Raw genomic sequence first — 16,423 nt, forward strand, 5'->3', positions numbered from 1 at the left:
TAATGATAGTGAGAGCCATATTTGCAGCAGCTGATTCTGCCACAGGCAGATATGAATAAAACAATCCACCCTTCCTTAAAATGATCCCCTATTTGAAGTCTTTCCCAATATAGTCAGAACTCTTATCTCCAGGTTACTCAACAACTCTGTGACCTAATAACTAAAGAATGCTTCTGAATTATGAATATTAGCGTTTTCTGTAAAATCCAGTTATTTTTTTCTTTTTTAAGGTAGAAACCTCTCAAGCGCACTTCTCTGCTGGGACTTGATAGTAATCGTGAACCTTAACTTCAGTCTTTACTGGGGAGATGGAGTGATGGAGGAATTATAGGCACAACAAGCAGCTGGAATAGAAAACGAGGGAGAAGGGACGAGGGTGTAGATTGAGAAGTTATAGGGAAGAGTTTGGTCGACTAATGGAAATGTGGTCGTGGCGAGGGACCTGCCAGCCCCGGTCTCTCTTCTGCTGGGAGCTTGCAAGGATCACAAGTAAGTGAGGACAAGGAGGCTCCTATGCTGCTCCCTAGCCCTGCCAGCACCAGGGGAAGCCTTGTCTCTGCACGGTCACGCAGGTGGCTGCGGCTGCAGATGGAAATCCTTCCTGGGAGAACATGGCCTCCGAGCCTTGGTGCTGTTGAGAGAAGCCATGGGGATGCCTGTCAAAAAGCAGAGCAGGTCACGGTGTCTTCAGCCATTGAAAGCGTCTCTTGCCCCTTCAGGTTTTTTCATGTAGCAGAGGACATCTCATTGAGATGAATGTCATCCTCAAATAGATCTCCTGCATTCTTAAAGCCATTTCTGTGCTGCGGGTAGATGACTTACTAGACCGTTAAAGGCTTGGTATAGTCAGTTACTTTCATCTGCTTATAAAAGTACTTGTATAAATGGGCACTGACACTTCTCGCCCAAAGGCCCGCTGGCATTTAAAAGGTAGCGCTTCTGTATTTCAATAACACTGCTAATTCTAAGCATGAAAAAAATCACGGGACAAAACATGTAAAATTATGACTGGTTTTGAAATTGAAATTTTGGAACAGTACATCTAGTGCTTCTTTAATGTAACGTCCTAGGTCACTGAGGTCTGTCCTTTGTTGTCACGCTCGTCTGCGTTTCATAAATTCTTCACTAAAAGTAGTTGAGCTCCCTTTCCAAAGTAGTTGGCTTCTTTCTTCTGCTCCTTATAGCCTCTTCTAGGGACACACTGCTTAGTGTGTAACTGCAAAGAGTGCAATGCCAGAGCTGTTGGTGATGGTGATCACTAGCTTGGTATTCATTTTCCCATCTTGTGCCCCACACTGTGCATCTGTGACTTTCCCATCCCTTCTGTATTGTGTACCTTTAGTCCCTTTGCTAACATCTCCAGTCTTGCTGGAGGAGGGACTGGGGCCCTCTTCTCGCCACCGCAAAGGGGTGATGCTCTTCCAGTTCCCCAGGGAAGCAGCAGAATAGAAAGCAAAGCCACTGGTTGCCCGAGGTAAGGAAGTGCGGGTGGGAGAGGATATGAAGGGGACATGCAGGGAGGGGACGTCTGCTAGGGAAGGCAGCAGGAGGGGAAGCATCCCAGCTTCCATGCTCAGCCTCCCCCAGACCTCCCGTCGGGGTCAGAGGTACCTGTGCTGAGGTCTGAGCTGTCCTGTGGCAGGCACAGAAGTGCCTTCCTGCCACTGCCCGGGGCAGAGCTGGCTGTGCCCAGAGCTAACCTTGTTGCTTTGTTTACTCTAGATACACTTTATACTGCTGTTCAGTCGACAGGGGAAATTAAGACTTCAGAAATGGTATACGACACTACCTGACAAAGAGAAGAAAAAGATCGTTCGAGAAATTGTTCAGATTATTTTGGCTCGCCATCAAAAAACAAGTAGTTTTGTTGACTGGAAAGACCTCAAGCTTGTTTACAAAAGGTGTGAGTAATTTTATGAGAACATGTAATTACTAGTCATATAAATAACATGCTACAAGTGGAAAAATAAAGGCTCACTTTAGCACTTGGGTTTGTTTTTACAGTAAGATATTGGCAACCTGCCATCATGAATCAACAGCACAATGACCCTGGATAAATTGGCAGGGTAAATTATGGAGTAAAAAAGTATTTGTACAATCTATCAAATGAAAACAAAATGGAGTAATGTAGTAAGTATTTGTGGTTGAAATTCTGTTAAAAGGCTTAGGCTCCTGATTCTTCAGGATGGTCTACTGAGAAGTGTGGGCTTCATCAGACTCTGAGAAAGGCTGCAAGAAGGGTTCTGAGGCGCTTTCAACATTTTAACGCTTTTTGTCTTTGAAATACTTGTTGCTCTGAAAAGTGTTAATTCCTGTTTCCTTTTCCAAACAAGTAATTTGCACAAGGCTTAGAAATAACTAACTTCTAATTCTTGTGAAGAGACTTGTAGTAAGCAGAAGTAGGTTTAAGATACAGCACATTATACAAATAAGTGACATCTTCCGTTAAGCAAAAATTGCCTTCCTTGCTGTGAAGTGGTGGATGTAAACATCTGATCACATGCTGTGATAAGCTGGGGCTCTGGCCATGGCACCAGAGAGCTGAGGTAGATTGTTACTCCCATCTTGGAACAATTTAAACAAAGTTTTGGTGCAAGTAAGTTGTGAAGATTGACTGGGAGAAGTAGTTTCATGTTTTCTGGCCCATGCAAAACGGCATCAGTCATTCGGTAGCCAGCAGGCTTACTGAGATGTAACACTTTCCACCTTTATTTTTTCCTTTATTTTTATTTTGTTAAGAAAGAGCAGTAACTGCAGCAGGCGAGGGAAGTGTTTAAAGTACTGCTGTCTTACTGTTTGTTTTGTTGAGACTAGTGTTGGAGCCGCTTTGCCAAGGGCTAGAGTTTGCTTTTCTAACTAAATTAATAATTTGTTTAAATTACCGGATCTTATTCAGTGCTTTCTAGGACACCATGAGAATGAAAGAAGATTATTTTAGAGACAAGATAGACATTAAATATCACTTGTGTAACTTTTAAGAGCCTTTGCTCTTAGTGTCCAGCTGTTCACTCTCCTGTTTTTGCCTTTATTTTCCTAGGTATGCTAGTTTGTATTTCTGTTGTGCAATAGAAGACCAGGATAATGAGCTCCTGACACTAGAGGTCGTTCATCGATACGTAGAACTTCTGGACAGATACTTTGGAAACGTAGGTTTCACTCTCTACCACGAACTGCATTGCTGGTTGGCTGATAAACAGATACCTGTTGCTGTTTTGCTTTGTGTTTCCATCTACACTAATTGGCCCTTAGTCTCTGTCAGTCCAAAGGGAAATTCATTATTAGAATATTTCATAAAAATAATTCTGAAAATATCATAAGATCAAGTTTATATTCTTACTTCTAAATAAAATTAATATTGACGTTTTCTCTGGGAATAGGATTTAAGGGAAAAGCTTGAGAAATATTTTTTAAAAATGACAACACTGGGTAACAGTATTTTAATTCTCCCTCTTGACATCTTCAGCTATAAAAACAGCAAATAGATTTTCATAATATTGTATAACAATTGAGAGCACATAAAGATGAGGAAAAGTGTTGTTTTTTTCTTTTCCAAAGAAAAGACCCGAGAAAGGTTCAAATTAGTCTGATCTAGTGGGTGGCACGTGATTTTTTTTTTTCTTTTTAAATTGTTCTCACTACTTTAATTCATCTCGTGTCTAAATCACTGTGCCATGACTCATGTTTGTACTGTCTCAAAACAAAAAAGCAGTTAGTGACTGTAAGGTCACTAGGACAGGGAATTTGTCTTGCTCTCTGAAACTGTGTGTGAATATATGTAACCCATATTACATAGGTTGTATAAGACCTACTATAACGTTAGTAGGCTAGGAAGTCAGCTTTGTTGTCTGAAACCCAGAACGCAGGTAGTGTATTTTATAAAATATAGTAAGTAGAATATCTTTGCTATAAGTCTAGGCTATAAACGTGAAGAGAATATGTGCAGAAGCTGCAATATTGCCTAAAATGCAGTATTCTTCTTCACTTGGCTACCTGCCATGAGAGTGCGTATACATTTGGTCATTTGAAAAAACTTCTAGTCCAATACCGTTCATAATGCTGTAAAGTGATTTAAAGTGGGATTTTTTTTTTCTGCCAGGTGTGTGAGCTGGATATTATCTTTAATTTTGAAAAAGCTTATTTTATTCTTGACGAGTTTATAATTGGTGGAGAAGTACAAGACACTTCAAAGAGGTCTGCAGTGAAAGCCATAGAAGACTCTGACATGTTGCAGGAGGTAAGGCCGAGGAAGACTAAAGGCAAACACCTCATCTTCCTGCATCTTCCTTGTTTGACAGGAGCTTAAAATATAGCTTAGCACTTCCGGTACTTAACTATCCAAGTGTGGTTTAAGTTCAGTTTTAATAAGTGCAACAACACAATTAAAGGAGCAGTTACATAAGCTTTCAATTCAATCCTCTTGCATCTTGCAAAATCATCTGCAAGCTCTTTATATGCTGCCTTTGCTTTCTTGCAGTTTAAATGCTATAGTTTCTTGGATGCTATATTAAGAAACAGGTTAAGATATATCTAAGATATTAAATATATGTACATAATCTAAGATTACATTTTATGTATACATAAATATAGAAAAATCTGTTGTTTCATTAATACATTGGAAACAATGACCTACAATGAACATTTAAAATTGGAAAGAGTATGTGCTAGAAAACTCCCATTTTGATTCTTAAACACCTGTGTGGTTTTTCTACGAGGCACAGATATGTAACCTTTATTCAAAACCCCTCAGGGAATTTCTTCTGTAACTCATAGCGTTAAGCTAGCAGTGGCAAAAGCAGTTGAATGTGATAGATTGACTTCAATTTCCTGGGTACTGAAGGATCCATCCTAATATTGAAGGAAACAGCATGATGGTAGATCTAGTTAGGGACACGCTATGGAGTTGCCCAGTTTTTCAAACTGGGCTGCTGTTAGCATATGAAACCAGGCCAGCTTCGTACAAAGGTCAGCTAGACGTGGTGAATTTAGCTACAGCTGTGGTATGTTGTTATATGAAGATCAGATTCTAAAAGTCTGTTAAGGTTTTTAAAGTAGAATTATTTCTACATTAATCTGATCTAATTCCATGCAAAAGTACAACTATATATATATATATATATATATATTTATATATATATAAATAACAAGACAAGAGGGTTTGGTTCAAAGATTCTATATTACTCTGCTGCTTCATAATGTATCAATTGTTTTTCTTTTTTCTCCAGACAGTGGAAGAGTACATGAACAAGCCTGCATTTTAATGTTAAAACTACCTGGAAAGAGAACTGCTATATACACCTGTAAAATGCACTTGCTGAAATTTGCTTCCCAATGTGCCAGATCCTCAGAGAAATACCAAAAAACTATAACTAAAGGGGTTTGTTTGTATAATGATCAAGATGAAGGTCAGCTGATGTAGCACAGGGTTTAACAATTCTGTGTTTGGATTACTCTGCATGTGAGTTTCTGAGAATTGTTTTTACCCTTGTTCTAGTTTCTCTTCTCCTTGCTGGACTGAACAGTTGTTTTGTATCATGTCTGTTAGCTATGGGTTTTGTCATCATAAAATGTTAATCTGGCAGTACATGGAAGAGGTATATTTACTGGTTTTGGTCCACCGCTGACCATATGACTCTACTTTTGTACAAATGTCCATTATTTTGAATGTAATGATTTTTCTGCTCTAATAATGATTTTTTTTCTAAAAGCCAAATTGTTGTGGGCCCTGATTTAATAAGCTTGTTTTGAAAAGATTAACCACTCTCCTGAAGAAGAAATGTAGCTTTCCTTGGCCCAGCCACTTTCAGTTGTAGTGTCTTCCTTCTCTTTTCTGCTCTACTCTGCTAGTAAGACAGTTCTCCAACTGCTATTAGAGCACAGGCTACACTTCCATTTCATCTAGAAGACTGTTCTGACTTGAGGCAGACTTCTCCCAGGTTTCACAAATCCTTTTTGCTTCTGCATGTGGATGGCCTGTCTCTGTCTTCCTAGATCTCCTGGAGCTGGAGAAAAGCTATACAGCCTTTGGAAACATACAGCTCAAGAGCAGGAGATATCCTGAAGAGAAGGAAATAGTCTTTGGGGTTTTAGGGTGAAGTTCTTGTGTGTCTTTTGACTCTGTATTCTCCGATGACCATCTTTCTTAGGAGGATTTTCCATTCCCCAATTCACGTATCTATTAGGATGAGGTAGGCTAGCTTTCTAATAGTTGAAATGGTCTATTTTTCTGAAGGCTGGACAATTTAACTTTTTATAACTTCACAAGCTCCACAAATGGAAAAAGGGTAAAATAGAGAGGGGAAGAATTGGTTGGGCTGTACATCCTGTTACATGTTACAAGACATTGGAGTTATAAAACATTGTACTTGTATATGTGGGGAATCGGGTGTGTTAGCTCGCCTACCTTTCTGTTAGTGTAATTTGAACTCAATAAGCTGTTTGAACTGGCTTCCTCAGATAGATTATTTTCTTTAACAGACTTCAAAGCTGAGAGAAATTCTCTTTATCCCGTTACTTGTAGCTAGATATTGTCTCTGTCAAGTCATGAAATTACCTTATACAAAACTTAGGTAAGTTATCAGACAAATATGCCAGAATGATCCGAGCATTGATTTGCATTTCCCTTCAACATTTATTTTCTTTGATTTCTGGGATGTACAAGGAGTATTTTCCTTCAGGGATTTTTCTAATCTTTAAATGTCCTGCATGATTATTCTAATTTTTCATTGCTCCTTCCTTCCCAGTCTGTCTGTATGTTCCTGAGGGAGGTTTTTTCTCTTTTTGGTGGGTGGAAGCACTTTGACACAACATGATAACTTTGCTAATTGTCAACCCACTTTTCTGCCTGTGTTATCTACTCTGTTAGTAAAACTGTGGCAAGCTGGTTTGTAGCGTCATGCTGCTCTTTTTATAATTACTTTATCCATCTGTTTTCTCTGTATTGATGTCAAAGGCATACTTTCAGCATTGAAAAAATAGGGAAATTGCTGAAGGGCTTTTAATAGCTCTAAAGACATTCAATTTAGTAGTAGATTAATGAAATTGTAAGAGTTGTATGTTATTTTCTCCTGGTTTGAAATGAAGTTATTTAGAGTGTTTAATTGATTAAGAAGCCACTTCAGAATGTGCAAAGAGGCTCTTTCCAAGTCTACCTCTTTACTTTCATAAGTGACTTCTTTTCAAGAAAATCACTGATAGTCGTTTATTTTTACTCTTTTTTTTTTTTTTGAGCCATGCTGTGATTCCGGCTGTTGTAACTTACATTTCTCGAGTTGTGGAGTATATCAAAATAGGAGTTCCAAAAAGAAGATTTCTTGGTATGAATATCTTAAGCCTGTGTTTTTGGTCATTTTAAGAAGAGCTGTAGGATTTCTTCATCTCTCATTTCACATGATGAAAAATACCTTATGGGGAAAAATAGCTTATGGGTACTTATGACAGCCATATCAATATGGTATCTGAAATAAATAGCATTGCCAAGCTGATGTACCCTGAGTCAGCTTGAGAACTGTGAAGGAAATAGTATGGTTTCCTTACCTTAGTGGAGATGGCCATTGCTTGTTATGCCAATTGCCTTTGTTGGGTAGAGGGTATGTGTTAATCGCTCTAAGAAACATCTACAGATTCCTGTTTCTTTTGCCTGTAGATGGGTTACATAAAGTAAGCAGATGAGATTACTTGATGTGACTTTTTGGAAGTGTCTGTCTATATAATGTACTTAAGAGCAGATTGGTCTAGAAACATAAAAGTTGTATTCATGTTTTCTACAACCTTCAGTGAGAAAAGGGAACACTTAGGTAAGTGGTGTTACAATGGTATTCAGCTCGACCCAGCTCTAACTTAGTATGATGCTTCTTCAAAGAGAAAAAGCTCAAATGAAGCCCAGTTATTGTCAGGTTGCCTGTAGGTCACTGTGTCAAAACATCTGTGTTTCCATCTTTGTGGAGGTCCATTGCCATCAACAAGACTGTATGCAGACGAGTGCACTCTGGAGTATCATTCATCAGAAGATTTATGTCTCTCTTGATATCTTAGTTCTTTGATTTTTCTTAAAGCAGACCGTTAATGTATACACTCACAAATCTCTTTGAAGCATTGCCCATTTCATCTGCTACTGAAGTTTCTCTTTCCAATCTATCTGACTATCCTAGGAAATGCTCGTTGAAGAGCTTTCTGAGTTTATCTAATATAATTATTTAAAAAAACAGGTTCCTTAACAGTTTTCCCAGTTCACTAACATTTTTGCAGCTGTCTAAACTCTCACCTTGCTGACAAGCTTCAAGCACATATGTCCTAGTTTGCAAATTGCATTTACTAAAATTACCATTAATCATGGTCATGTTGCTAGCCTAGATTCCCCTCCTTGCTTTTGCCAACTGCATTTCACAAAAAGCTTTTTGATTTTCTTATTAAGATCCCTGCCTGGAGGATTCTTACTGTGATCTTACTGCTTACCAGTTGTGACAGGACTGGTTCTCTGTTGTACAACTAATTGCAACTCATGAGTTGTGACATCTTTGAACATATCCTGGCAATTAAAGACAGAGACACACACACACATTAGACTGGGATAAAAATAAGTGTAATAATGTCAAAAGAATATTTAAAAGTGTGATAAATCATCATGAGAGAGAAGCAAGAGTGGCAGGATCTCATAGGATTCGGGAACTCCTACCATTTCTGTTTCTTTCTTCGTTATGCATTTCTAATTGCTGTGGCTGACTGAAAGGCATCAACTAGTGCAAATAACTCGAGGGCAACTGGCATTTAGGTTACCTCTGATTAGCCTTTGTTTAACAAAAAGCCATTGAAAGTGAATCTTCAATAATCTCCCCCTTGCACCTCCTACAAAAAGAAAAGCTATGTTTTCAGAAAGCCGTGTGGGAAACTTCCTGTAAAGTTTAGATAGAGTTCTGTGTCTGCATTTTTGTTGGCAGAATAATGCTGTATTTAGGAAAGGATGATTTACTTTTTTTTTTCATTTGCTTTACATTCTTTCCAATAGATAACACGTTTGTTTGTCGTTTTTATCCTCTGCTTAGCGCTGTGCCTGCATTTGAGTAATACGGCATGCAGTAATGGTGCATCAGGGGTCAGGGGGGATTGGTTTATAAGGAAAGATTAGAGGAGTTTAACAGTGTGAGCGAGGCTTTCAAAGATATACAGAGACATTAAATCAACAGTCCCCTCAAAATAACAAGACTCAATACAGGTCATAAAGAGAGAAAACTCCTACCTGTGCTTGTTAAAAATGTTCTACTCCACTGAAAATGTGGTAGAAATACTTTTGTTAGCACAGCTTCTGTGTGAGGGGGATGTTGCTCTCACCCTGAATAAAATGTCTATAACCAGAGGTCTCAGTTGTGCAGTTAATCCCTACGGTGGGATTATTGCTCATTAACGTTATGAGCATGGACTCTGCATCATTATCTTACATAAAATGTTTTTGTTTTAAATAGCTGCCAAGAACTTGTGAGCTCAGACCAGGTAAAAGCATCCTCCGGGAGGATTTGACGACATTCTTACAGAATTCAATAGAGGGCATGTTCCTTTGCAAGGTCATAGTGGAAATAAAATACAGTTGTTGATTAAAATATCTATTAGGTTTCTTCAAGAAGTTTTTTTTCATGAAGATAGCAGGTGTAGGTTGAAGCGCAGTAGTGAAAGCTTAGCATTTATAGCAGGAACAAAGGGCTGTGCTGCAGGGGACTTAATATTTGCTGTCATGGAAACCTGTTGCCTTGGAACATGACTAATGAGACCCAGGTTAAGGGAAAGGAAGAAGTTATTCTTGAAATTGTTGTTCAGCAAACCCTAAAGAAGACCAGCAGTATACATTACCATAACTTACAGTTATTTCAAGTTCCATTGGGTGATCCACTTAACCTTATCTTTTTACTCATTTAACAGCTCTTGTAACCAAATGTTCTAATACAAAGAGTGATATAAAATAGTTTGAAGCTAACCTCTAGACCATCTAGAAATAAATATCATCTTATCTGCATGCTCCTTTCCCAGTATGCTATGGTATATGTCCAGCTTTTGTGGAAAGGACATGACGAGAGCAAACCTGTGACCAGTCTGGAATGCTCCAGTCTGCCAGGCAGTACCCAGCAGTTTAGACTAGCTGAGGGTATTTGCCTTTGGTCGTAGTTGTTCATTTTAAAGGACAGCCCAGGTACGTGAGGGAGGGAACACTTCTGTGGACATATCCCCCATGGAGAAATCTGTAGGGTGGGAAACATACAAAAGGTACCTTAAAGTTTACTTTGCTGTTCTGTCATCTCCTTTTGAAATTCTGCTGAGAATTCTCTCTTCCAGAGCTTCTTGCTCCAAAACCAGTGCGTATCATTACCCAGCATACTAATGGAGAGCAGAAGCGTGGTAAGGTCTTCTGGGTGCTGACGTTTTTCTTCCTGCAAAGGTGAATTTTGTGTCTGACTGTGAGACCTAGTTGTGAAAAACAATGCAGGATTTGGAATCCCTAGGCACATAGAGTGACAAATCCATTATGGCTTGCTGCGGATTTCAGCTGCTCTCTGGACCAGAATCTCGTGTGGATAAATGTCAGCAGCCTTGTAAGCCTCGCTGCATTGTGGAGATCACGCTTCAGGGTCCTTCTGGAAGCTGACAGTGAGAAGCCAGCCTTAGCTGAGTGGAGCCGATAATAACAAATCAGAGAGGAACATCTTTAAAGAAGTTTCAGGTGAAATAGTTATTTCTTTTTATTTCTCAGTGGGCTCGGGATGTGCTCCTAGGTGAGCATTATGCTGGATAGCTGTACTGAAAGAACAATCTGACAAAGTGGCAAGAAAGGAATATTCTGGGGAAAAGAACAAAGAAGCGACTGGCTGGGCTGTAAGCTGACAGCTGCGTTTGGAGTGAAAGGATTTTTTCTGGTGTCTATTGTCAGTGACAAGGTGGTCCTTGTTCTCAGAGAGAAACTGGCTTGGGTAATCAGTTCTTGTTTGGCAAGAATTAACACAAAGTGTTATCTTGGGCATGACAAGAATGTTTTGTTGGAAAAAAAAAAAAGGTATTGCAGAGGGCAATGAAATATTAGAAACTATTTTTAAATGCAATAATGAAATGTTGATTCATTCTGACATCCTGATTGGGAAAGCCCCAACATTTAATATGACAGTTTTGTCTGAAACACTCATGAAAACAGTGTGTCAAAAATGTTATGTAGGAATGTGTACTCTAACATTCATGTTTAAATCTGGCATAAAAGTGGCAAGAGTAGGACCTCAAGAGATCATCTTTTTTATCCTTCAGTCTCAGGCAGGATCAGCTGGACTTAAATTGTATCTGAGAGGTATTTCTTTAACTTCCCAACCTGCCTGTGGTGGACATCCCAAAATGTTCTTGGACAGTCCGCCTGGACATTGAATGCTCTATCAGTGGGAACTCTCTTCCCAATGCCTGCTCCAGCTTCCCTTCCTGCGACACGAGCCCAGTGTTCCTTGTCATATTGTGTACAGACAGAGGAATCCCTGTATTGCATTTCTCCATGCAGTAGGCTTTTAAAGGATTCTTGGTTTTGCTGTCTGCAGCTTCCAGGTAACATTGAGGGAGCAATGACGTATGTGGGTAGTTCTGCCTTCGGGATGGGGTGCAGGTGTTTTTATCCTCAATTCCAATGTGTGAACTGCATTCAGTTGTGGCTTATTGGTAGCTGGTCAGAAAATTCAAATGGAAACCACATTCATGAAAACCAGAAATGGTAATGCTGTCCTTTTTCTCTTTTCACATTCTGGAACTGTTCGTGACAACTATGAATGAGGCCTGGATCCAACAAAGCACTTTGGTGTCCCCTGTGTTAACCGGCACATAGGACAGCTCGTCCTGTCTTAATGGGACTACCTGCATTTCTGAAGTGTAAATGAATCCACCTGTGCTGCTGGCTCAGCACTGTGGAAGCAGCAATTTCTTGGAGGATGTAGAAAAAGAGAATTCCCTTCAATCAACTCTGGGGTCATGCTTTAAAATAAAATAAAATAAAAATACAGTTTGCATTCTAGCAGGTGATGGCTGCAGGCAGGAGGTTTCTGCGCGTTGTTTCCCGGCTGGAAAGCAGCAGACCAGCTCACTTCTTACAGGCAGGGCTTCTGCAGGGAGAGGAAGGTTAAAGTATGAAACTGGATATGTTTGGAAACCAAGACAAACAGCGAAGTGAGGCGTGGTGAGCAAAGCATGGACAGTCTTCCCTGGTTTTGCTCAAGTGAGTGTCGTGTTAGTGACGGACCTGGCAGTTTTTAAAAGTCAGGGTGTATTCAGGTACTGCTAAAGCTGGTTTTGTGCACAGCTGGCAGGGGAACAAAAGCTTTGTGGAGCTGCAACTTAAGCACCTATTGCCGTACCTGCATATTGCCCAATTCATTACCAAAGGGGCGATGCACTGCCACGCCTGGCTCCTCGGCCAGGTTGGTGGGCTCAGAGGCAAGGCCAGGGTGTTGGTGATGGGCTCCAGCCCTGTCACAGCAGGGCTGGCCCTGACGGGACATTAGTCCAACGTGCTGGGCATGCAGCTCAGGTGTGAGGTTTAATATGATGTGTCCATGGTCTGTGTAGGACTCAGCCTCAAAAAAATGTATTGACTTAAACCACGTTTACTCTAAATTGTTAGTGTTTCGCTGCGTGGGAAGGGCTTTTCATGCTATTTCTGCACAGGATGCTCCCCACACACTTTCATTACCACTTCTTTACAAACCTGTTTTCTCCAACCTCTTCTTTCTTCCCTTTTCCTGCCATCTGATTTTCCCAGCTCCCCGTCATCTCCCATTTTTTCCTTTCTCAACACATTTCTGGGTTAACTTTAGAAAGAGGGAATGAAAGGGATGAATCAGAACAGCGGGGCCCAGAAGCCAGGTGCTGCTCAGTTCTGCCTGCACCTTTTCAATATTTTCCTCTCTCCCCACTTCTGGGTTTGTTTCTGTGCTGAACGAAATTATTTTAGAAAGTTGTGTTTGAGGGATACCCACATTTCTGTACAGACTTCCCCATTTCTCATTCCTGAGTAATTGCGCCACTCGGCCTGGCTCTTTCCTGAACTGAAATGTGCACGGGGGAGCCTGAGCACGGAGCCAGGTAAGGAGCACGGTGGGAGCGCCGTTGCGCCAGAGCAGCATTTCCCAGCCCTGGCACCACGTCAGCCTTGTGTGTGCTTTACCTCCTAACCGAGTACCTTTTGGGAGGAGATGGAGCGAGCACCAGTGTTTCTGCTCCTGGCAGCAGGCCGATGCTGGCTGTGAGCGATGCTGCCCTGCAGGCAGCCGGGAGCAGAGCTAAAGATACCGGCTGCATCGCCTTGCGCCACCCCGCAGTCCCTGTCTGAGATGTGCTGCCTCGGGGCCTGGGCTCATCTTTGGGGCGCAGGGCTGGCAGAGGAGATAAAATATCACAGATGTTCACAGTTAATCCCCCAGAAGAGCTATCGCTCAAATGACCGTGCTTGCTCCCCTCTCCATCGCTTTGCAGATTTTTGGAGTAAAAGGCCGTTGTCATTGCGATGGAGGGACTTGCTGTCTGGAGTCAAAATCTGAATTGTAACTGCAGAGAAACAGCCCCGTTCTAGATTACTTACTTGGCTTCTTTCATGGCACTAGGCCCAGATTTCTTCACAAAGACAGGGAACAATGCCTACATTCACGTACAGGTTTTTTTGTGTGCATATTTCAGTGCAACCTTACCGAAGGCACAGGTAAGTAAATTTTGCAGCGCTTATTGATGTTTCCCAACACATCTATTTGGGCACCCTTGTCAGGCACTGCTGGGAAGTGTTACCTGGGCAGCTTCCAGAAGTGCTGAACGGGAACATCGCGTTGTGTAGGCACCTCAGGAAGGTACGGGGGGGACCCTGCAGGAAGGTGGGGAGAGCCGGGATGCGGTGTGCGCCTCCCTGCTGGGCGCTGCTGGGAACAACACTCCTGTGAAGCACATAACCAGGTCTTACCAAAAGGCCTAACACTGTTGTGTTCTGTTTGTAGTCGGTACCTAACGAACCAGCCTGCAGGAGGAAGCATGCTTTATGAGCAGGCTGTATTTAATAGGAAAGTTTACTGCTGGCAGGAGCAGTCTGTGTAAGCACAGTGTATCTCTTCAGGCAAGGCAGCTGAGCTGACCCCTGGCCAGTGTGTGTTTGGGAGGAAGTTCAGGCTGTTATGTTGATACCTTTTTTTATCTTTTTAATGAAACCTCCTTCCTGCCATTTCAGAGGAGTGGAGGGTTTGACGTCATGTGCTGATGAGTCACTGCTTTTAACAGGCCAGCAAGCAGGGATTGAGAGTGCTGTCTGGAGCAGCTGCTCTGTTAATCATTCACAAAAAGCCCAGAGAAAGCTCAGGGGGAATGCTTGTGAATAATTAAATTTCTGTTTTCATTATGAAGCTCAGTTGACTTACCTGGATCTGCCAGAATCCAGGTAGCGGGGAGTGAGGGAGGAGGACAGTGATCTCATTGATTTATTGGTACCCCCTGTAAATAGCACTTGGATAGTTATTGGTGTCAGTCAAGCGTATACATGATTTAACAGTTTCATGCAAAGCTTGTGTAATATAGCTCTAATCACCAACTACGTCTCGCTTGCTGCAACCTCTTTGACCATATCTGTGTTTTCTAGAGGAGAGTTCTTGTGGAAGCAGATGCCCTTGACAGGCAAGACATGTATTTTACTGAAAGGCTGAAGATCTGCTGTATCTCATAGCCTAACACCATCCTCCATGCATTCCCAAAGGAAGTAGAGCTGTCCAGGTTTGTTCAGCAATGCTTCTGCTGCTCAGAAACAGCTTTCTTCTGGGGGTGGTTCAGGAGGTGGCACTCCACCATTTTGAGTTAATGCTGATTCAGCACCCAGGTTAGTTGTGTTGCACACATCATTGTTGTGATGAGCTTTAAACTCCAGTTGCCAAAATGCAATCATAGCATCACAGAATCATTAAGGTTGGAAAAGACCTCCAAGAAATGATCAGAGAGTTCCTTGGATTCTGCTTTGGATGAGCAGGACTGTTATTTCAGCCAAGGTCCAGGCTGGATAAATTCCTACACAGTGAACTATTCACTCTTCAGCTCTTCTCAGTTGTTAAAGTGTCCTAGGCAAGAGCTGCTGCCTTTTACCCACAGGCAGAATTAGATGGGCAATTTTATTCCCAAAGCAATCCCATCACCTAAGCGCAGTTGAAGCTGTCCTAAAACCAGAAACATGCCACTTGTCTTTGGCAGAGCGTTAGATTAATTCACTTACACAGCTGGACTGCTGGGGCAGTTATGGGAGTGGGGCTGCTTGCAGATGTTTACTTCAATCACCCGTAAGGATGTGAGTAGAAATTTGTTGCTCTGGCTGACATAGGAAGAATGGGGGAAAAAAAAAATAAAACCAACACACTATAAAACAATTTTGAGTCTGAAAAACCTTTCTGCCTTCAGGCATTGTTTTCATGGATTTATGATATTGATGTGTAGGCAGAGGTTTGTTAGCTACAGCCAATGGAACAGCAAACTTTTAAATACTTTTTAAAATACTAAAAAAGAAATATTTTTCTTTTTTTCAACACTAGCCAATTCATCGTGCATTTACTTTCTTGAATTGATTAGTAGAAAAGTATAACTGGTCATATCTACTTCTCCATGCCCACGTCAGCTCCAAACCAGAAAGCTTCTTACCACAGTGAAACGCGCTTATTCAATGGGCCGCACTGTTGATAGATGAAAAAAAAATGTTGCTAGATGAAACCAGATAGTATCACTGCGCGAGAGAATTGTCCTAGAAATGCAACAGCTGGGGCTGTGCCAGCTCTGTAACGAGCTGGTTTCCAGAACCCACATCTCATGCTGCAGGCACGCCGACCGGCCCGGGCCCTCTCAGGCGAGCAGGCCCAGCTCCCGAGCAGGCGTGTGCTTCCTCATGGCAGGAGGGGAGGGCAGCTTCTGGGACATGTATTTAGGGGGCACAGTGATGGCCCAGCAGAGTTATGTGAACTCTTACAGGGCATAGTGAGAGGTTTCCTTGGCATAGGTTGAAAGCTCGGTAAATAGGAAGCTCAGCTTTAACTCTTCTGAAAGGCAGCAGGAGAGATAAATGATGGAGGAGCAGTGGCAAGGCTCGTCTGCAAACCTGGTTGAGAATAAACATCCCAAGGAAGCTGCGGAGCCCTGACATAGGGATCTGCATTGGTGGAGAGAGCAGGAGGGCCCTGCTGAGGCATTCAGAGGGCTGCACTGGTTCTTTAGCAAGAGGAACAGCAGTGAGCCTGACAAATAGGAGGTGCTGGTACCAGGGTAGCTGTTGTGTCCATGTGATGAGCTTGGGATTGTTAAGGTTTGTGTGCTGTCTATAAGTCCATCAGAGGCGGTGGGTGTCTCTGGATCGTCACACAACACAGGAGACGAGCTATTGGAGAGGCTGTCGCGTATCGGCAGAAATGGACCA

General features: G+C 41.8%; 2 protein-coding genes across 3 annotated transcripts in view; both read left to right on the top strand.

The window, feature by feature from the left end:
* The window catches only part of SCG2 (secretogranin II), a 58,884-nt gene that overhangs the window by 11,962 nt on the left and 30,499 nt on the right, over window positions 1–16,423 (top strand). The gene's annotated exons all lie outside the window — the stretch shown is intronic.
* On the top strand, window positions 1,231–5,679 carry AP1S3 (adaptor related protein complex 1 subunit sigma 3). Its single transcript, XM_035544913.2, has 5 exons — window positions 1,231–1,266; window positions 1,723–1,901; window positions 3,038–3,146; window positions 4,097–4,234; window positions 5,223–5,679. The coding sequence occupies exons 1-5, from the start codon at window positions 1,231–1,233 to the stop codon at window positions 5,256–5,258; spliced, it is 498 nt and encodes a 165-aa protein (XP_035400806.1). The 3' UTR covers window positions 5,259–5,679.

Source organism: Cygnus atratus, chromosome 9 (genome assembly GCF_013377495.2).
Source record: "Cygnus atratus isolate AKBS03 ecotype Queensland, Australia chromosome 9, CAtr_DNAZoo_HiC_assembly, whole genome shotgun sequence".
Classification (NCBI taxonomy): Eukaryota; Metazoa; Chordata; class Aves; order Anseriformes; family Anatidae; genus Cygnus; species Cygnus atratus.

Excerpts from the sequence above, each read along its gene's own strand:
- AP1S3 (XM_035544913.2), top strand. The coding sequence starts at position 1,231 with ATGCCAGAGCTGTTGGTGATGGTGATCACTAGCTTG. Across the intron at positions 1,267-1,722 it reads TGATGGTGATCACTAGCTTG|ATACACTTTATACTGCTGTT; the intron begins GTATTCATTTTC and ends TGTTTACTCTAG. Across the intron at positions 4,235-5,222 it reads ACTCTGACATGTTGCAGGAG|ACAGTGGAAGAGTACATGAA; the intron begins GTAAGGCCGAGG and ends TTTTTTCTCCAG.